Consider the following 16179-nt stretch of genomic DNA (forward strand, 5'->3'; position numbering starts at 1 on the left):
GGAGGGAGCGGAGCCAGACCCGAGTTGGGGCAGGGGCTCAGGAGGGCAGGGGAGGGGGAGGGTGACCCCTTTCCAACAGAGCCGGTCACTGCCTGCCGTGCATGGAGGAGCACGGGCGCGGGGCGGGGGGGTGGGGGGGGTGTCGGGGAGGTGCATCCGCGGCTCCCCGTCCGCAGCCCCGCTCCGGCGGCGGTTTGCCAGCGGGGGCTCGCCGGGGCCGGGGCCGAGAGCGGGACCGGCGGGGCTCGGCGCTCGCCGGCTCGGGGCGCGGCGGGCCGTGGCAGGGAGGCGGTTAACGGCCAGGGAGCCGCCGAGGCAGGAGGAGTCCGCAGGCGGGCGAGCAGGAGGGGGCCGCCGGGCGAGCTGCCCGCAGGCTGCCCGCCCCCGCCGAGCCGCGCCGCGCCGAGCCGAGCCGCGCCGAGCCGCGCTCTGCCCCGGGGCGCACGGGCCGGCGGGGCACGGCGGGGCGAGGCGGCGAGCGCGGCGGCGGCGGCAGCGGGGGGCAGGCTCCGTGCCCCGCCCGCCTCGGCACGGCACGGCTCGGCATCGCACGGCTCGGCGCGGCGCGGCATCGCTCGGCACGGCGCGGAGCGGCGGGGCTCGGCATCGCACGGCGCGGCGCGGCACGGCTCGGCTCGGCTCGGCTCGGCTCGGCACGGAACGGCACGGCTCCGGCAGCTCCCGAGCCATTCAAACAAGTGGCTCCGGCAGCACTTCAGAGCCGGGGCTGGGGAGAGGGCGCAGCGCGGCTCCCTGCCCCGGAGGCGCCGGGGCCCTTCACACTGCCTCTTTTCTCTGGCGCTCGCTCTTTATTTGACGATGAAATAATGTTGACATGTCTTGAATTATTAAGTATTCCCTGGATTTTATTAGCACATGATGCCTAAATGCTGCCTGTATCTGCTGGGGTCTTAACCAGAGAGGAGCGAAGGAGAGAGACAGAGAGACAGAGCGAGGGAGAGGAGAGAGAGGGGTTTTTGACAGCTGTATTTGTGCTGATAAGCGAAGGCACAAGGAGACGATCGACTAGTGAGACAAGAGGGAAGCGGCGGCTCGGAGCTGCTGAGAGGGGCTGCGCTTCCCTCCCGAGACGGCTCGGCCCTCCTGGCGCCGTGCTGGGGCTTGGGGGGGACCCGAGCCCCCTCCCAGCTCCTGGCCGGGCTCTCGGCCGGTGCCCGTGCCGGGGGGCAGCTCGCTGGCTGGGCACGCCGGCCGCGCGGGGCAGATGCCGATTGAGATCGTGTGTAAAATCAAATTTGCCGAGGAGGATGAGAAGCAGAAGGAGAAAGAAGAAGGGGATAAGGAGAGCCTGATCGAGGAGCCCGCCCGGCCCCGCTCCCGGGACCTGGCCACCTTCGCCAGCGCCAGCACGCTGCATGGCCTGGGACACATCTGCCGGTCGGGGCGGCTGGGCGTGCGCCAGACCCTCTGGGCATTCGCCTTCCTGGCCTCGCTCGCCTTCTTCCTCTACCAGGCGGCCAAGTCAGCGCTGCTCTACCTGGAGCACCCCCACGTCATGGCCCTGGACGAGGAGGCCATCCGCGAGATGGTCTTCCCCGCCATCACCATTTGCAACATCAACCGCTACCGCCACTCGGCGCTCACCGACGCTGACATCTTCCACTTGGCCAACATGACCGGGCTGCCCCCCAAGGACCGGGATGGCCACAAGGCCACGGACCTGCTCTATCCTGACCCTGACATGGCCGACATTGTTAACCGCACCGGCCACCAGCTTGACGACATGCTCAAGAGCTGCAACTTTAGCGGCGAGAACTGCTCGTCCCGTGATTTCACTGTGGTGAGTGCACACCTGGCTCAGCTTCCCCGGGGGCTCCTGCCGGCACGGGGGGCACCCACCTGGCCGCACCTCGCTGGAGCAGGGTTCCCTGGCTCGCTCTGGTTGCTGAAGTTTGCATCTCTCTCTGTTTGAGTTTCCCTCCAAGTTTCACATGGAGAGAGAGGATCCTCTGTGGGAGCTCTTGGTAGGGCTGTGCACCGCAGCACTGGGCTGCAGGCAGCTCCGTGCTGAGGGGCTCGCAGGCAGGAGCTGGGGTCGGGGGGAGCGGGGCTCAGCGGTCCCCAGGGTGGGTGTGCAGCGGGCAGGGGGAGAGCTGTGGTGTAGAGCCCCGCTCCAGCCTGCGCTTCCCCCTGGGTTGAAGTGCTCCATCACAGGGTGCTTTGCACAGCGAGAGCGGCTGGGGGGGGGTTGCAGACAGAGACCCCTTTGCACACAAGGGAGCCTTCCTGCGTTTGGGGGGGTTGGAGCTAAGAAGTGTGTGAATCCAGAGCCTGCCAGTGTTGCACGCGCATATGTGTGCACACATACACACCGAGCGGCTCTGCTCCGGAGTCGTGGCTACAGCTGGGCAAGTGGGGGGCTGCCTGGGGCTGCCCGCTCGCTGCCCGGGGCTTGCTGGCAGGGCCTCCTCCCAGCAGCACCCTGCTTGCCCAGGCAGTGAGCTCTCGGCCGGGCGCCGCCAGCATGCAGCTTTCGCTAATATTGAGCCTCGAATCACAAATCCCTGCTGTGGTTTGGGAAAATAAATGTGCTGAACGGGCGGAATACCTGATGGGACCCTTTTCAGACCGTAATGACTCTGGAAATGAGCCGCCTCTCTCCTGCTGCCAGGGGCTACTGCTCGGCTGGCTCGCTGCGCTCCCAGGAGCAGTGCTGCCAGCCGGAGCCCGCTCCGTGCCGGGGAGAGGGATGCGATGCCACGGGCTGTGCGGGATGCTGGCGGGGGGGAGAGGAGGCTCCATGGGGCTGGAAATGGCTGATGCAGCATGTCCTGTTTCACTTCGTGCCCATCCGTACGACGCCTGCTTGGTGCGCAGGGTGATGCTGTCTCTGGGAAAGCGCCGTTTTGGGGAGCGGGGGGGGGGGTGTCTGCCCTGTGCGGGGGGGTGACATAGAGCACTGCAGTGGAGTGGGAAGGAGCAGGGGGCAGGGGGGGGGCAGCCCCACTACTCCCGGGGTTTTGCTAGGGTCTGTGCCTACTCTACGCCAGATGCCTGAGTTTACTGGGGAGAAGTGTGGTCCAGCAGGGCTGGGAGTGGGGACCTCTGTTGCTGGACAGTCCTGCACATGGCTTGGCCATGCTGACACCAGCCCCAGGGTCCTCCTGGGAGATCCTGCACAGGATTTGGCTTTTGAGAAGACAGAGAGCCCAGCCTTGTGCTGGGTAGCGGCACAGCATGGCAATAGGATTTGGTGTGTGCTGAGCCACGCTGTGAGGCTGGCAGGGCAGAGTTCAGGCGGATGGGGCTGGGTATGAGCTTCCCGCAGCGTGGACATGGTGTGTGGCGTGCACCGTGCTGCGTGGCAGCAGAGGGTGACTGCCAGGACAGTCACCGGGACCCGGGTTCTCAGCAGGTGGCCATGCAGGACCAGCTTGCCTGCCCGCCTCAGCTGCTTACGGGGCTGCCCTGGGGATGCCCGGGCAGCTGGGCTCTGGTGTGCCAGCACCCTGCACTGGAGCAGGCTTCAGGCATGAGGATGGTTAGCGCCAGCTGACCCCAGTCCCACAGCCCAAAGAAGGGGAGCCCAAAGCTTCCGCAGCCTCCACCTCCCTGTCCCCACCTTAGCCCTCCAGCCCAGCCTTTGAGGCATCAGGGGCTGTCAGTAGAAAGGGGCGTCCCCAGCATCTCTCATTGCTTGGAGCAAAGGGGTGAACCTGGGGCAGGTGAGGGCTGCAAACCATGGGCATGGGGAGGGATGGGGGAAGATGTAACCTCTCTCTGCCACATACCATGTCTCAAAGCCTTGCCAGGCAGCAGTGGGACCCATCAAGGCAACACACCGTTTGCAGCTGGAGCCTCCTACTCCCGTTCCCCAAGCAGAATCGGTCCCTCATGCCTCCTGGGAGTGACTGAAACAGAGCACAAGCTGCTTGTCAGTCAGGATGAGTCCTGGCTGTGATGTGTGGGCTTGGGTGCTCCCATGCCTCCCAGCTGCAGCCCTGACGCAGGGACACCCAGGCTTCCCTGCACCCAGCCGTCATGTGGTGGGGAGCTCCTGGCTTCATCGGTTCCAGTCCTGGGGCCCCATGTGTGCTTTTATGTTTGGAAAGCGCTCATACTCCTGCTGCAGTGGGTGGATACGTGAGTCACAACATGTCCCAGCAGTGATGGAGAGCTCCCAGACTGCAGCACATCCCAGTGGGCCAAATGGCCTGGGGTCCCAGGGCACCCAGCCCATGGCGAGCAGCCCCTGGAGCAGAGGTCAAGTCCCCACGGATACCGGAGAAGGGAAGGAGCTTTTCCTGCAACTGCACTTACAGGAGTGCTGGAGTCCTTCCTTCCCTCTGGGCACGAGGTGGACTTCATCCAGAGGCTGGAAGTTTTACAGCACAAAGGTGGCCAAGCCGTGGGGCTGCCGCCGGCTGGCTGCCTGTTCGGGAGCAGGAGCAGCGGCGGGGCTGGAGGGTGTCCCCTGCCGCTTGCAGCCTGCGCTCACATAATAAATAACTCGTGCGGATCCTTTAAGTAAGAGCTGCGAGTGGTAAATGATCTTCCCCTATTTAACGTCACAAATCCACGTTCTTTATGGGATAGCAAATTAAGAAACTATGGGGAAAAAAAAAAATCCCCAGCGTAAGCATCTTCCGTGTAATAAAGCCCGGCTGGGCTGTAAATCTCCCCAGGCAGCAGGGACAGCCCTGAGCCGCAGCAAGGCTCCCCTGCAGCCCCGCTGACAAATGTGCCCCCTGCGTCGGCTGCTGGAGGGTTGTGCCAGAGCCCCAGCAAAGCCTCTTCTGACCCCACTGATCTGTGCCATGCTCTGCAGCCCCCCCAATCCCTGCTCTGCCTGGGGGTCCAGGGCTGGGCTGCCCCTGCTGCTGCTGCCTGGTGCCCTCCAGCATGATGCCCGATGCCTTGGCAAGGGCGGTGGGTGCGGAAACCTGCCGGTCGAGCGAGCGCAGCTGCGGTGCCGAGGGTGCGAAGCATGCAGTGCCGGCGCGGGAAAGCCATGGTGCTCTTTACGTGCCATTAAGCTGGAGATTGGGAAGTGTCCCCACAGGGCTGGGGCTCAGCTGAGGCAGGTGGCTCACGCCTGTCTTCACCCCTGTGCCTGGCCTGCCGGTAAGGCCACAGCCCGAGGCCAGTGCTTGCCATGTCAGGGGGCACTGTGGGAAGCGAGAGCCCTGCCAGTGGTGCTTTGGGAACAGGGCGGACAGGCCGCTGGGGTATGCAGGGGTCTGGAGGTCATGGGAGGAGGTACGTGGAGGTGGTCCTCCCCGGCTGGCAGTAACATCCAGGCTGCTCGCCGGCAGCGACTGTGGCAGGAGGCTCCACTCGTGGCCGGGTGAGAGCCCCGTGCCTTTCTCAAAACGGCTTCCCCAGTCAAAAGCCTTTTGTTTCTAATGTGTGGCTGCCGAAGCCGGTCCTGCCAGGGCTGGAAGCTGGGGGGAGAGCAGGGAGGTTGTTGAGAGCTGGCAGTGCCTCTCAGAGCTGGCACTGACCCCAGCTCTCCGGTCAGGGCCTCGCACTTGCCTGGGATGTGGGTGGTGTGGGGGGTCTCCCTAGCACCCCGTGCAGACCCCAGGGGGGAAGCCTCTGTGCTGAGACACAGGGGAAGCACCCTCAGCTGTGCTCCGCATGCACCCTGAGAGATCCTGGCTGGGGGTGGGGGCTGGGCAGGGGGGACCAAGCTGTTGCCCCTGCCTCTTCCCAGCAAGGCTCTGCCACTGTCTCCCCCTGCAACCTGTGCCGCTCCTGATGTGGAGACTCTGACCTTTCTGCCAGAACCGTACTTAATAAATGTCACAATTTCAGCCTATTTTTACGCTGGGTAAAAGAGCTGGACTCATTGCTCCTCACCTGCCCTGACCCGCCTGATGCTTGTTCAGCCCCCTGCGTTCACCCACCCACTTCCCCTCTCCCCCTGAGCTGAGCGTGCCCCGGGGCACAGGGGGCTCGCCCTGGTCCCCTCAGCTGCTCACTGGGCTCCAGGCACTGCAGGACCTGCATAGAGGGGCTCTGGGGCCAGGCAGTGCCGTATGGGTCCCAGCGCAGCATCATCCCTGCCAGAGGACGTGATGGCTGCGGCTGTGGTGGGTGTCCTGCCGTGTGTGTCAGGGACTGGCTGGGCTGGGACTGGTGGCATCCGTGCCCAGGAGATCCTGGAGCATTCCTTGCCAATCCCATGCCTGTGAGCTGCTTGGCCAAGCCCAGCGGTGCCCATCTGGGTCACCTCATTCTGCTCACCAGATCCACGTCCTGCAGACCCAGCCCAGTGCCTGAGCCACCTCCCGGGGGGGCTCACAGCCCAGCCAGAGCCCCCTCTTCTCACAGCCTGGCCACCGTGCTTGTGTGTCCCCAGGTCTGTGTCCCGGGTGGTGCAGACACGCCACAGGTTGGTCATGCTCCTGTCCAGAGCGATGGTGGTGGCAGCTCCGGTGCTGTTACACATGAGCCGCCTGGGCACGGCTTGAGGCACTGCTTGTGCCAGAAAACGGGGGACTTTAATGCAATTCGTTGCCATTTAATTTTACACAATTCCTGCTGCTTAATCCACTGAGAAATGCTAATTTATACAATTCACGTCTAAAAATAAATGTCAGTCCAGCAGCTACCAGCAGCGGGTAGCTGCTCCCACCAGCCCCCACCGGCGCCTTGTGCAGGGACCCCAGCCCAGAGCCCACCCTGCTCCCGGACAGCTGGGCTGCTGCTCCTCGTCCCATGGTGCCCAGGCTGTGGCAGCGTGTGGGTGGATATGGGGGTAATGAGGATTTGGGGTACCATGTGGACAGCAAAGGGCTGGCTGTACTTCGAGGTGTCACTGCAAAGCCCCTCATCACCATGGGTCTCAGTGCACCGTGACAATGCGACACTGGGTGTCTCAGCAATCTGGCTGTTTTTTGGATGGCTGGGGAGGTGTGAGGGGTGTGGGGCTCCTGAGGTGTCTTTGGTACCCCTGCTCCCCCATGGCTTCCCCCAGGAAAGACGGGCTCAACCCCACATGCGGCTGCACCCTGGGCTGCAGCTGGGGATGCAGAGGATGAGAGGGGGGGTCCTGCTGCTGGTGTGGGGCCGCCTGAGCTGCATGTGAGGGGTCAGGCTGCGGGTCGGGGCAGCCTCTGCCTGGCTGGAAGGTATTAATTGGTCACAAAGCACCATTAATGAATGTGGGAGGGGAGGGAAGCGTGCACCCCTCCTGCTGGGGGAGTGGGAATGCATCATTAGGTCCCTAAGGAGGCTGCTCTGCAGGGGACAGGGAGGGGGTCAGATCCTGTGAGGAAGGGGACACGTGGTTGTGAAGAGCCTGTGCTCAGCTCCTCAGACCCCTGGCTCTTGCCTCCAAGCATCTCCCTACCCCACTATCCTCCTCCCCAACCCCGCTGGCCCTTGCATCTCGCCCTTATCACCTCCCTTCTCCCACCCCTTTGCTGGGCAGACCCCCATGCCATCCTCATCCAAGTAGGGTGGCATCGGCACCAGCAGTAACACCGGGGAGGAGGTTCCAGGACAGTGGGGTGGGCGGCGAGGGCCATGGCTGTGGGTGCTGGCTCCCCATGGGAGGGGGCCGAGGCGGCGGAGCAGGGGGGCGCGGAGGCGACACGGCGGGGGAGCGGAGATGCTGGCGGAGCCAGCGGCTTTCCCACCGTCTCCCTGATTGAGATCGGATCACCGTGAGCATAAAAAAGCTCTCTTCATAATTATATTTAATGAATTGACTTTAAAAGCTCTTACGCTCTTATCTGGGTAATTTAATATCACACACTTAATAAGCCTGTCTCTGATACGGGGGGGAGCCAGCGGCCAGGACGCCCGCGCCTGATGTGGCTCCCCGGGGATGCGGGACGTGCCACGAGGCTGGTCCCACATGCCAGGTTGGGCGGATCAGGGGGCACCACCATCCTCCAATGCCAGGGCACCCATGGGGGTCTGTGGGGCAGAGAGGGGTGGGCACCTCAGGTGGCTGCAGGAGCGATGGGGCCTGGGCACCCATGGGGGCTTGGCCCTGGGAGCAGGCACTTGCCAATGCGTGGGGCCAAGGGGACACAGGTCTGTGGGGCTGATGGGGTGCAGGGTGACTAGCTGGGAGCAGGGGGGATTCATGGGGTGCAGTGTGGCTGGCTAGGTTTAGGGGCTCTGGGCATGGGGCAGGGGTGGCTGGGGTGCAGCTTCTCTGTGCCGGTGGGGTGTTTGGCTGCCGCATGGCACTGTGGCTAGCAGGGCACTGCTGTGACATCATCCTTAGTGCCAGTGTCACCCATGGCAGGGGTCCCATGGCTGGGCAGCACTGTGGACAGCCATGGGGCAGAGTGCACTGAGGGTCCCAGTGCCACGGTGTTGTTGGCTCCCTATGTCCCTCTGGCTCCGGCCACCTGCCCACCTGGGGTAGCTGGCTGGGGTGGCACGGGGGTAAACAAAGGCTTGTCACCACGGTCTCTGCAGCTCTGCCCCCCCGCTGCCCCCGGCTCCTGCGCTGCCAGCCGGGGTGCCAGCTGCCTCCCTGCAGGTAGGCATTGCTGCAGCCCCAGCAGGAGTCCCCGTCCCCCCCGCGACCCATCAGTGCGTGCAGGCGGGTGCCTGCGGCGAGCTGGAGGGGCAGGCTCTGCCATCTGGAGCCAGCGGGCTCTGGGGACCGCAGGAGCCTGTGCATGGGCTGGGGCTGGGACCTGCACCCCGTGGCCACGGGGGCAACTCCAGTATCCCCTGCACCAGCCTGGGATGGAAAGCCACTATCCAGGCTCATGTCCCCTGCATGTCAGAGCCGGAGCCCCCAACCTGGCACCACATCCCCGGTCACCCTGCACCCTCGGGTCCCTGATTCTCAAGTGATGGAGGACGGATCAGCACCTCCTAGCATCCGTGCCATGGGTCTTGTGACAGGGAGGGTGACAAGGGCAGGGTGCGTGGTGCTGGCGCTTGGCCAGCCATCCCCAGGCGCCGGGGTGCCTGGCAGTGCCTGGCAGTGCCGGCTGCCACGCTGGCACTTGATGCCAAGGCCAGGCGGGATGGAGGGAGGCGCGTGCCAACGTAGTGGGGCGGGGGGACGAGGACACAGCTGCCACCTGGCCCTGCGGGGGGGGGGGGGGGCAGCCCCGGGCAGAGCGGGGATGCCGGGCTCCCCGCCGGCAGCGTGGGGCACAGGGCAGCCGTGCCGGGTCTCCCTCCGCGGGGGAGCGGCTGGAGCAGGAGGTTTACGGAGCTGCACTAAGTGACGCAAATGGTTTGAAGCCCATAAAGAGAGACGGTTTTATGTAAGACGACTATATAAAGCTCTGCTGTTCTGCCATTGATGAGATATAGGCCTTTATTTATAGAAGGCAATGTTTGCGGTGCGAGTGCTGAAAGCCAGCCAGGGACCCGCAGATAGGGCGTCGAGTCATTTCACATGCAGCTGCCGTCGACACTGTTCACACATTAAAGAAAAAAATTAACAAGTTTGCAGCCAGTCAGGTGGAAAAAACAATAATTGTTGAAAACCGTATTTCCCCCTTTTTCCAATAACAAATAGCTGTAACGCTGCTGGGGAGGCTTGGGCTTGCTCAGGGAAAGGGTGGGCTGAGGCTCCAGCGAGGCTGGGGGATGGAGCGAGTAGGGGAGGCAGCCAGGGGCGGGAGGAGAGCACAGGCAGGGGATGCAGGGGCTGCTGCCTGGGCATTTTTATGTCCAGGACTGGAATAACAGGGCCTGCGGTCAGGGACAATGGCGCCAGCAGAGCAGCATGGCCATGTGCGTGCTGGGGGCTGGGGGGGGGGGGGGGGGGGCAAACACCAGAGGCATATGGCTGAAGGTGCTCACTGCATGGGGGACTGTGGACCGAGCCCCACTGGGTCTTCCTGCCTGGCCCAGCGTTGCCTCTCCTCGCCTGCGCACACAGGGATGCTCTGAGGTTCTTTCTTTGCCAGATGTGGCTGGATTTTTGCTGGAGAGCAAGCAGCAAGTCCCTGTGGTCAGAGCGCCCTGCCAAATTTTGTTTCATGCACGAAAGGAGGAAAAACTTCTCATGATTAATTGTGCAATAGGGGAGAACACGCATCTCTCTAACCTGCTCCTTGCCGGTCGCTGGCCTTTTCTCCCAGGCGCTGCCCCAACATGCAGCTGGGGAGGAGGATGCAAGCTCATCCCCAGGGCATGCTCCCTGAGCGGGCTGCAGGGTGAGGGTGCGAGGGCAGGAGGGTGCCGACATCTCTGCCACATCCTAACTCTGCAGAGGCCATGAAGCAGAGGAAAGCCAGCCACGGCTTTACAGGGGGGAGAGCAGAGTCAGGCTCGTGCTTGAGCAGCTTCCCTGCAGCTCCCCGTGCCTTTCTGCGGGCGGCTGTCCCCTGCTTACGCTGCAAAACCTTCCCTCTGTGCTCTGAGCCATGCCCCGGTGTGCTGCGCCAGCAGCGGTTACAGGCAGGGAGCTGCCAGCCCCATCTGCCCGCAGCTGCATCGCACATGGCACCCTGCTGCTGGGCTTGGGTGAGGAGGCTGGACCTGTACCCCGACCCACTGAAACTTGGGGTTCCTGCATGTGCCTGCCCTGACCCCGGGAGACATCGCTGCTTGCGTGGCCGGCGTTCCCCAGCCGCCCTCGCACGGGTGGGGAGGCACCCCCAGCTCACTGTGCCCCTCTCCGGGTGCAGATGCAAGCCAGACCCTGCTTTTCACCTGGATGGCTGTGAAGCGCCAGCTAAGCTCGGCTGGAGTCAACAGGTTTTCTGCCAGCAGAACAAAAGGTTCCCTCCTGATTGGGAAGGCAAGCACAGGAGAAGGCGGGGAGGCAGGAAAGCCAGAGGCTGGGAGGCCCTGTGGGTGCCACATCCCAGTGGCACAGGGGTCAGAGAGCTGGGCTGGAGAGACGGGCTGGCCCCTGCCCACGGCAGCTGGGCAGGCAGAGAGCAGGGGCTCGGGGGGGGGGGGGGGGGGAGCGCTAGCCCACTGCTGGCCACCAGCCCCTGGGATGTGCAGGGCGAGAGGGGAGAGGAGGCACAAACCTCATCAGAGCACAGCCCCTGATTAATCACTGACTGCCGGCCCTCCAGCCAGCAGCTCATTAGCCATTTAATTCCCGGTGCCCGGTGTGCTGGAGGGCCACGCGGCTCTGATTGAGCTGGTCCTGCTCATCTGGGCAGCTGCAATCACGCCGAGCCCCCCCCCCCAACCCTGGTCACAGGCACAGTTAGTGGCCATGTCCACCGTGCCCCCAGGGTGGGCTGGGCAGTGGGTGCTGCAGGTGCTGTGGATGCTGCAAGTGCTGCGGGTGCTGCAGGTGCTGCGGGTTCTGCAGGTGCTGCGGTCAGGCACAGGCGAGGCACATCAGTGACAGTGGCTGCGGAGGGCCAGCGGGCAATCCCGGGGGGCAGGAGACATGCCTGTGTCTCCTCCTGTATCCGGCTGTACCCCGGCTGTGCCTGGAGCGTCACGGTCCCCACGGTGTCACAAGGCCAGGAGCAGCTGTCAGCGGTGTCAGGGGCCGTGGCAAGGTGCTGCGCTTGGCTGCACTGGGATATCTCACCAGCCTGTCATCCCTGGGGGCAGTGGCCCTGGCACCCCGCGTGTCCCCATGCTGTCCCGACCCCGTCTCCCCACCTGCACCCACAGGGCAGCAAAGAGAGGGCTGCAGGTGACACCCATGTCCCTGCCTGCACCCTGGTGTCCCTGCCACTACTCCAGGCTCTTTCCTGACCCACTTCTTCTTCATCCCAGTCCAAGGCTGAGCTTGGGGGACCCCTTTGCTGATGGGGGAACTTACTTGGGCCAGGGGAGCAGGGTAGGGGCAGAAGGGAGCTGGGTGCCCCAGTAGAGCAGGCACTGGCCGGGGACACTGCCCATGGACCTCATACTCCATCCTGGGCATGCAGAGGTGGGCACCGCCGTGCCTCCTGGCTGCAGGGGGGTGTTGCCAGCTCGGCCGCCCCCCTTTTCTCCCCAAACCATGCCATGCCCTTCATTCCCAAGCTGCCGTCCACGCTATTTCCTCACAGCTGGAGGAGGGCGGGAGGGACCGGGTGGCAGAAGCAAGCGTCTCCATCTGTCTTCAACACTCCAGCAGCTGGAGCAGGGCAGGGCAGGGGCCCACGGGTGCCCCTGCTGCAGGGGGGAGTGGGGTGAGGAGGACTAGGGTGCACATGGGGGCAAGCCAGGGGCCACGCTGGGGCTGTGACCCCTATGGAGGAGGCAGGGCCAGCCCAGCATCTGCTGCTGCTGCCCCCAAGAAGGGCACGGAGCAGAGCGCCTTCCCGGGCAGCACGGGACCGAGAGCACTATGCAAATCCAGCCGAGATTGATGCAAGTATTAATTATGTCCCAGCGGCTCAGCTCCCTCCTGGCCAGGCAGGGCACCGGGTGCTGCAGCTGCTTGCACAGGCGAGATGGGACACACTGGCGGTCTGTTCCCTATGTGTGTCCCCTGGCTCCCCAGCCTGCTCCCTCACTCTGCTGTGCACCATGCTGTGCCGTGCCAGGCCAGCCTGGCTCTCCCAGCCCCATGGCACTGCCCAGCCTGCGGGGGTGAAGCCATCACTGAACAGGGAGGCGAACAGTCCGAGACAGGAGCAGTGCGAGCGCTGTCAAACAGCCTGGCGTGCCCGGCTCTGAGGTCCTGCTAATCAGACAGTGTCTGCAATTACATGTGCTAATTATGGGCAGAGGTTCACAGTGATTCCTGCCCTGCTGGCACTGTGCTGGTTGCACCAGGCACGTCGTTCCTGCATGAGGACAGGAGCGGATAATCAGGGCTGCTCAGCCAGCTCTCCCTACCCAGGCATGGCACATCACAGCTGGGCCCCCTGTCGAGCCCCATCCCATCACTATCCCCATCTCAATCTCCATCCCATCCTGTCCCATCTCAATCTCCATCCCGCCACATCCCATGCTGGATGTGGGTCCAACATGTGTGGTGCCATCCTTGGAGCCCCCATGCATGTGGCTGTGACAGCCACTCTGTCCCCGAGTACCTGGCTGATCACATCTCAGTGGAGTTGCTTTTCAGAGGATGTTCTTCCCTCTGACCCCCCCTGCGCTGCTGCCGCTCTGACATCCTGTTTCCTTATCACCTGACATGACCTTAATTAACTCCCCAGGCTGATAACACTCTGGGCTTCTCCTCCAGGAGCTGTATCTCAACATCATGTCCTGCCTCACCTGCTCAGGAATGGCCGCACAGACTGCGCTGGCAGCCTGTGGCAAGGGAGAGAGGGGGCAGCGTGGTGCAGGCAGGGCAGGGCAGTTGTAGCTGGGGACACTGGGGTGACATGGAGGGGATGGCTCACACTGGAGGGGGTGGGTTGGTGCTGTGTTGAGGGTTGCAGGGTAGATGCTGACCAACTGGAGTTGGCTGTCCTGGTGCAGAGGTGGGGGTGAGGGCAGGAGCGGGGGGCTGTACTGATGCCCAGGGCAGGGTGGCACTGGCAGAAGTGCCTGTGGCAGGAGCATCCATCCCAGACAGGCAGAGGTGCTGTGCAGCAGCACAGAGGGGTCCTGGCTCTCTTCCACGCTGCTGCAGGCAAGGCACAGGGCCTGCTCAGCCGGCCGGAGCCAGGAGCTGAGGCAGGGGGCTTGGGGGACTGAGACGTCCCACCCAGCTGCCCCACTGCCGCCAGCCCGGGCGGATTGAAATGCCAGCACCGATGACTTTTGTAGCCACTTTATCTCCCACACTTGGCAAATATTGGCAGAGGGGAGATGATTCAATAGCGAGGTTTGCAGATGGGAATCTTGGTGTGTGATCCTGCCGGCTCCGTGCTGTGTGGCAGCCCCGATGCCGCTGACACAGCCGCTGCTCGCCAGGACCAAGCCTGGAATGGGCTGCTCCCAGCACCTTCTCCCCATGGACTGGTTCCCAGCAAAGCACTGGTCTGACTTCCACTGTGTTGCAGCTCATGTCTCATCCTCTGCCACAGGCAGCTTGGGTCCTGGAGGAGGGTCCCTGCTCAGGGGTCCTGTCACTCAAATGCCACCAGACCTGTAGGCAGCTCTGCCCTGGAAGCATACGGGGTGGTGCCATGAGCCCTGCAAAAAGCAAAGAATGCAAAATACTCTCAGCCCATCTCTTCCCGACTCACAGCCACTCATCCCCCTTCCCCACAGCTCCTAGTCCCCAAAACCTTAGTCCTGCCCATCTCAGGTTCTCAGCTTCCATCCCCAGGCGCCCAGCCCAGGCAGTGGGTAGGATGAGGGGCCACATGTTCCTGGGGCATGGGTGTGCAGAGTGCAGTTTGTCCCCTCTGCTAATGCTGCCTGCAGATGCAGTGGGAATTGCATTTTCCTGCAGCTGGGCATGCAGTGAAGACCGCGGGCATCATGGCAAGCGTGTACAGATACTGCTGCTCACAGCACGTGATGTATGGGCTGCTGCAGGCAGCACATGGTCCTGACTCCAGGCAGGGGGAAGGGGAGACAGTCTGAAGGACAGAGGAGATGGGAGCTGCCAGTCCTGCTCCCTGGTGTGTGGGAGGCAAAGGAGGCATGAGGAGGAGGAAGAAATCTCCCAGCTGCAGGGGCAGGTTGTCCCATCCCATCCCTGCCAGGACATGTCCCTGCTTTCATAGCAAGCCCTGGGAACCAAGAGGAGCCAGCGGAGGACTGGGGTGCTCCTGCAGACACCAAGGACCAGCACGAGGGCTATGTGGCCCAAACATCCAGAAGGTGCACACATCCTGGGAGTCCTGAGACCCCCCAGCCCATTGCCACCTGCATGGCGAGCAGAGGATAAGTGTACAAGGATATGGGGATTTGGGCTGCAGGGTTGTCCCTGCCCACCAGTGCCCATGCCTCCTCCCCTGCCAGGCAGCCCCAAGGAGGGAGCCCCTGCCAGTGCCGGGATGCGGGGGCTCTGTCGATCAGCCCCTCCGCTCAAGAGTGCGCAGGCTGGGGAAAGCCAACCCCTATCATGTTTGTTCCATTGATTTAGTGCCGCGGAGAGGGTTTAATCAGCCTTTAGCCTGCACGCTCCAGCATTAAGAACAAATCCATTAGCCACGAGATAACCACAAAGGGTTGCACTGAGGCTGGATGAGGTCCCAGCGCCTTCAAGATGCAAATTGGCAATCAAAGATCAAAGCCGCGCAGCTCCCTAATCTCTACTAAAAGGGCTCAGCTATTAACGAGCCCTTTCCAGCTGGGCTGTGATCACCCCACTTCACTCGGGCTCTCGATGTGCTGATGGGTTACACCGTCACCCCGACGGGCGCCCCCGCCCCAGTGCCCCCCTGAGCTGGTCCTGGGGAGAAGGGTGCAGCCAGGGCTCAGGCTGTTTGTTTGCGTGTTGTTACCTTCGTTTCTGACATGCTGGGATCAGTTTTATGTTGGTGGGGACAGCGGAGTCCGCAGCGTCGTCGGGAGGTCAGCGGCTGGATGGGAGAAGGGGAAGAGGCAGGAGCCGGGATGGAGCAGGGTGGTGGGGGAGCTGTGCAGGGCTTATGCGGTGACATTGGGGACGGGGCGGGGGATGTGGCAGGCGGCTCCCCCTCCCGCTGCTCAGGGATTTAGCCTTGTTCAGCCCCTGCCTGTCTGCACCAGGTGGCTCAGGGCAATCCCTGCTGGCCCCAGGGAAATCAGTGCTGGGGAGCCGGGGAGGGGGCAGGCAGCAGGGTGTGGGTGAGGACAGAGCAGGGTGCCTTAGAGCCAAATTCCCCTTTTTGGGTATTCCTGCCCACCCCATGTCACCCGGGGGCAGGGGGTGCATAAGGCCCTGGCTCCCACAGCCACCCTGATGGGGTCAGGCTGCAGGTTGGGGGCTTCCCCCCGCTCCCTGCCAAGGGTATCCTGCCTGCGGTGGCTCCACACACGGCCGCCCCGGCAGCCCCGTGAGCCCCAGCCGCCTCGCACCGTGCAGGAGAGCTGCGAAGCCGCCGAGCTGTGACAGGAGCCGCGCTGCCAGCGCTGTCAGCAAATCTCTGGCAGCACAGATGTGTGCTCTGCTCAGCCTGGTCCGGCTCAGGGACCAGCATCCCCCCGCATCCCACTGCGATGGTGAGAGGCTGCGTGAGGGTGGGCAGGGGACCCAGCAGCCCTGGCATTGCGGAGCAGGGGGTCGTGTCCGGCTCTCCTCCCGTCCGGGGACCCGCTCTGCCAGCAGCCGCTCGGAGAGGTGACACTCATGGCTCTCACGGCACCCCCGGGCAGGCAGCACAGCCTTGCAAAAGGAGCAGGCAGTGAGGCGCTGGCAGCACCTCAGCCAGGGTGACAATAAATCTTATCAGTGTAAACCCATCCGTAGGCAGCCGTGACAACCCG

The 16179-nt window shown here is 63.6% G+C and overlaps 1 protein-coding gene across 3 annotated transcripts in view; it reads left to right on the plus strand.

Moving 5' to 3' along the window:
* Nucleotides 1–16179, plus strand: part of ASIC4 (acid sensing ion channel subunit family member 4) — a 62854-nt gene that overhangs the window by 34272 nt on the left and 12403 nt on the right. For 2 of the 3 annotated variants that reach the window (XM_086465324.1, XM_086465325.1), the window contains exon 1: nt 1226–1801. The exons of the other annotated variant lie outside the window; for it this stretch is intronic. In XM_086465324.1, coding sequence (XP_086321450.1) covers nt 1226–1801 — 576 coding nt within the window. Of the gene's footprint in view, nt 1–1225; nt 1802–16179 lie in introns of those variants that run through there. 3 annotated transcript variants of the gene reach the window in all.

This window comes from Leptosomus discolor, chromosome 5 (genome assembly GCF_034619465.1).
Source record: "Leptosomus discolor isolate bLepDis1 chromosome 5, bLepDis1.hap2, whole genome shotgun sequence".
Classification (NCBI taxonomy): Eukaryota; Metazoa; Chordata; class Aves; order Leptosomiformes; family Leptosomidae; genus Leptosomus; species Leptosomus discolor.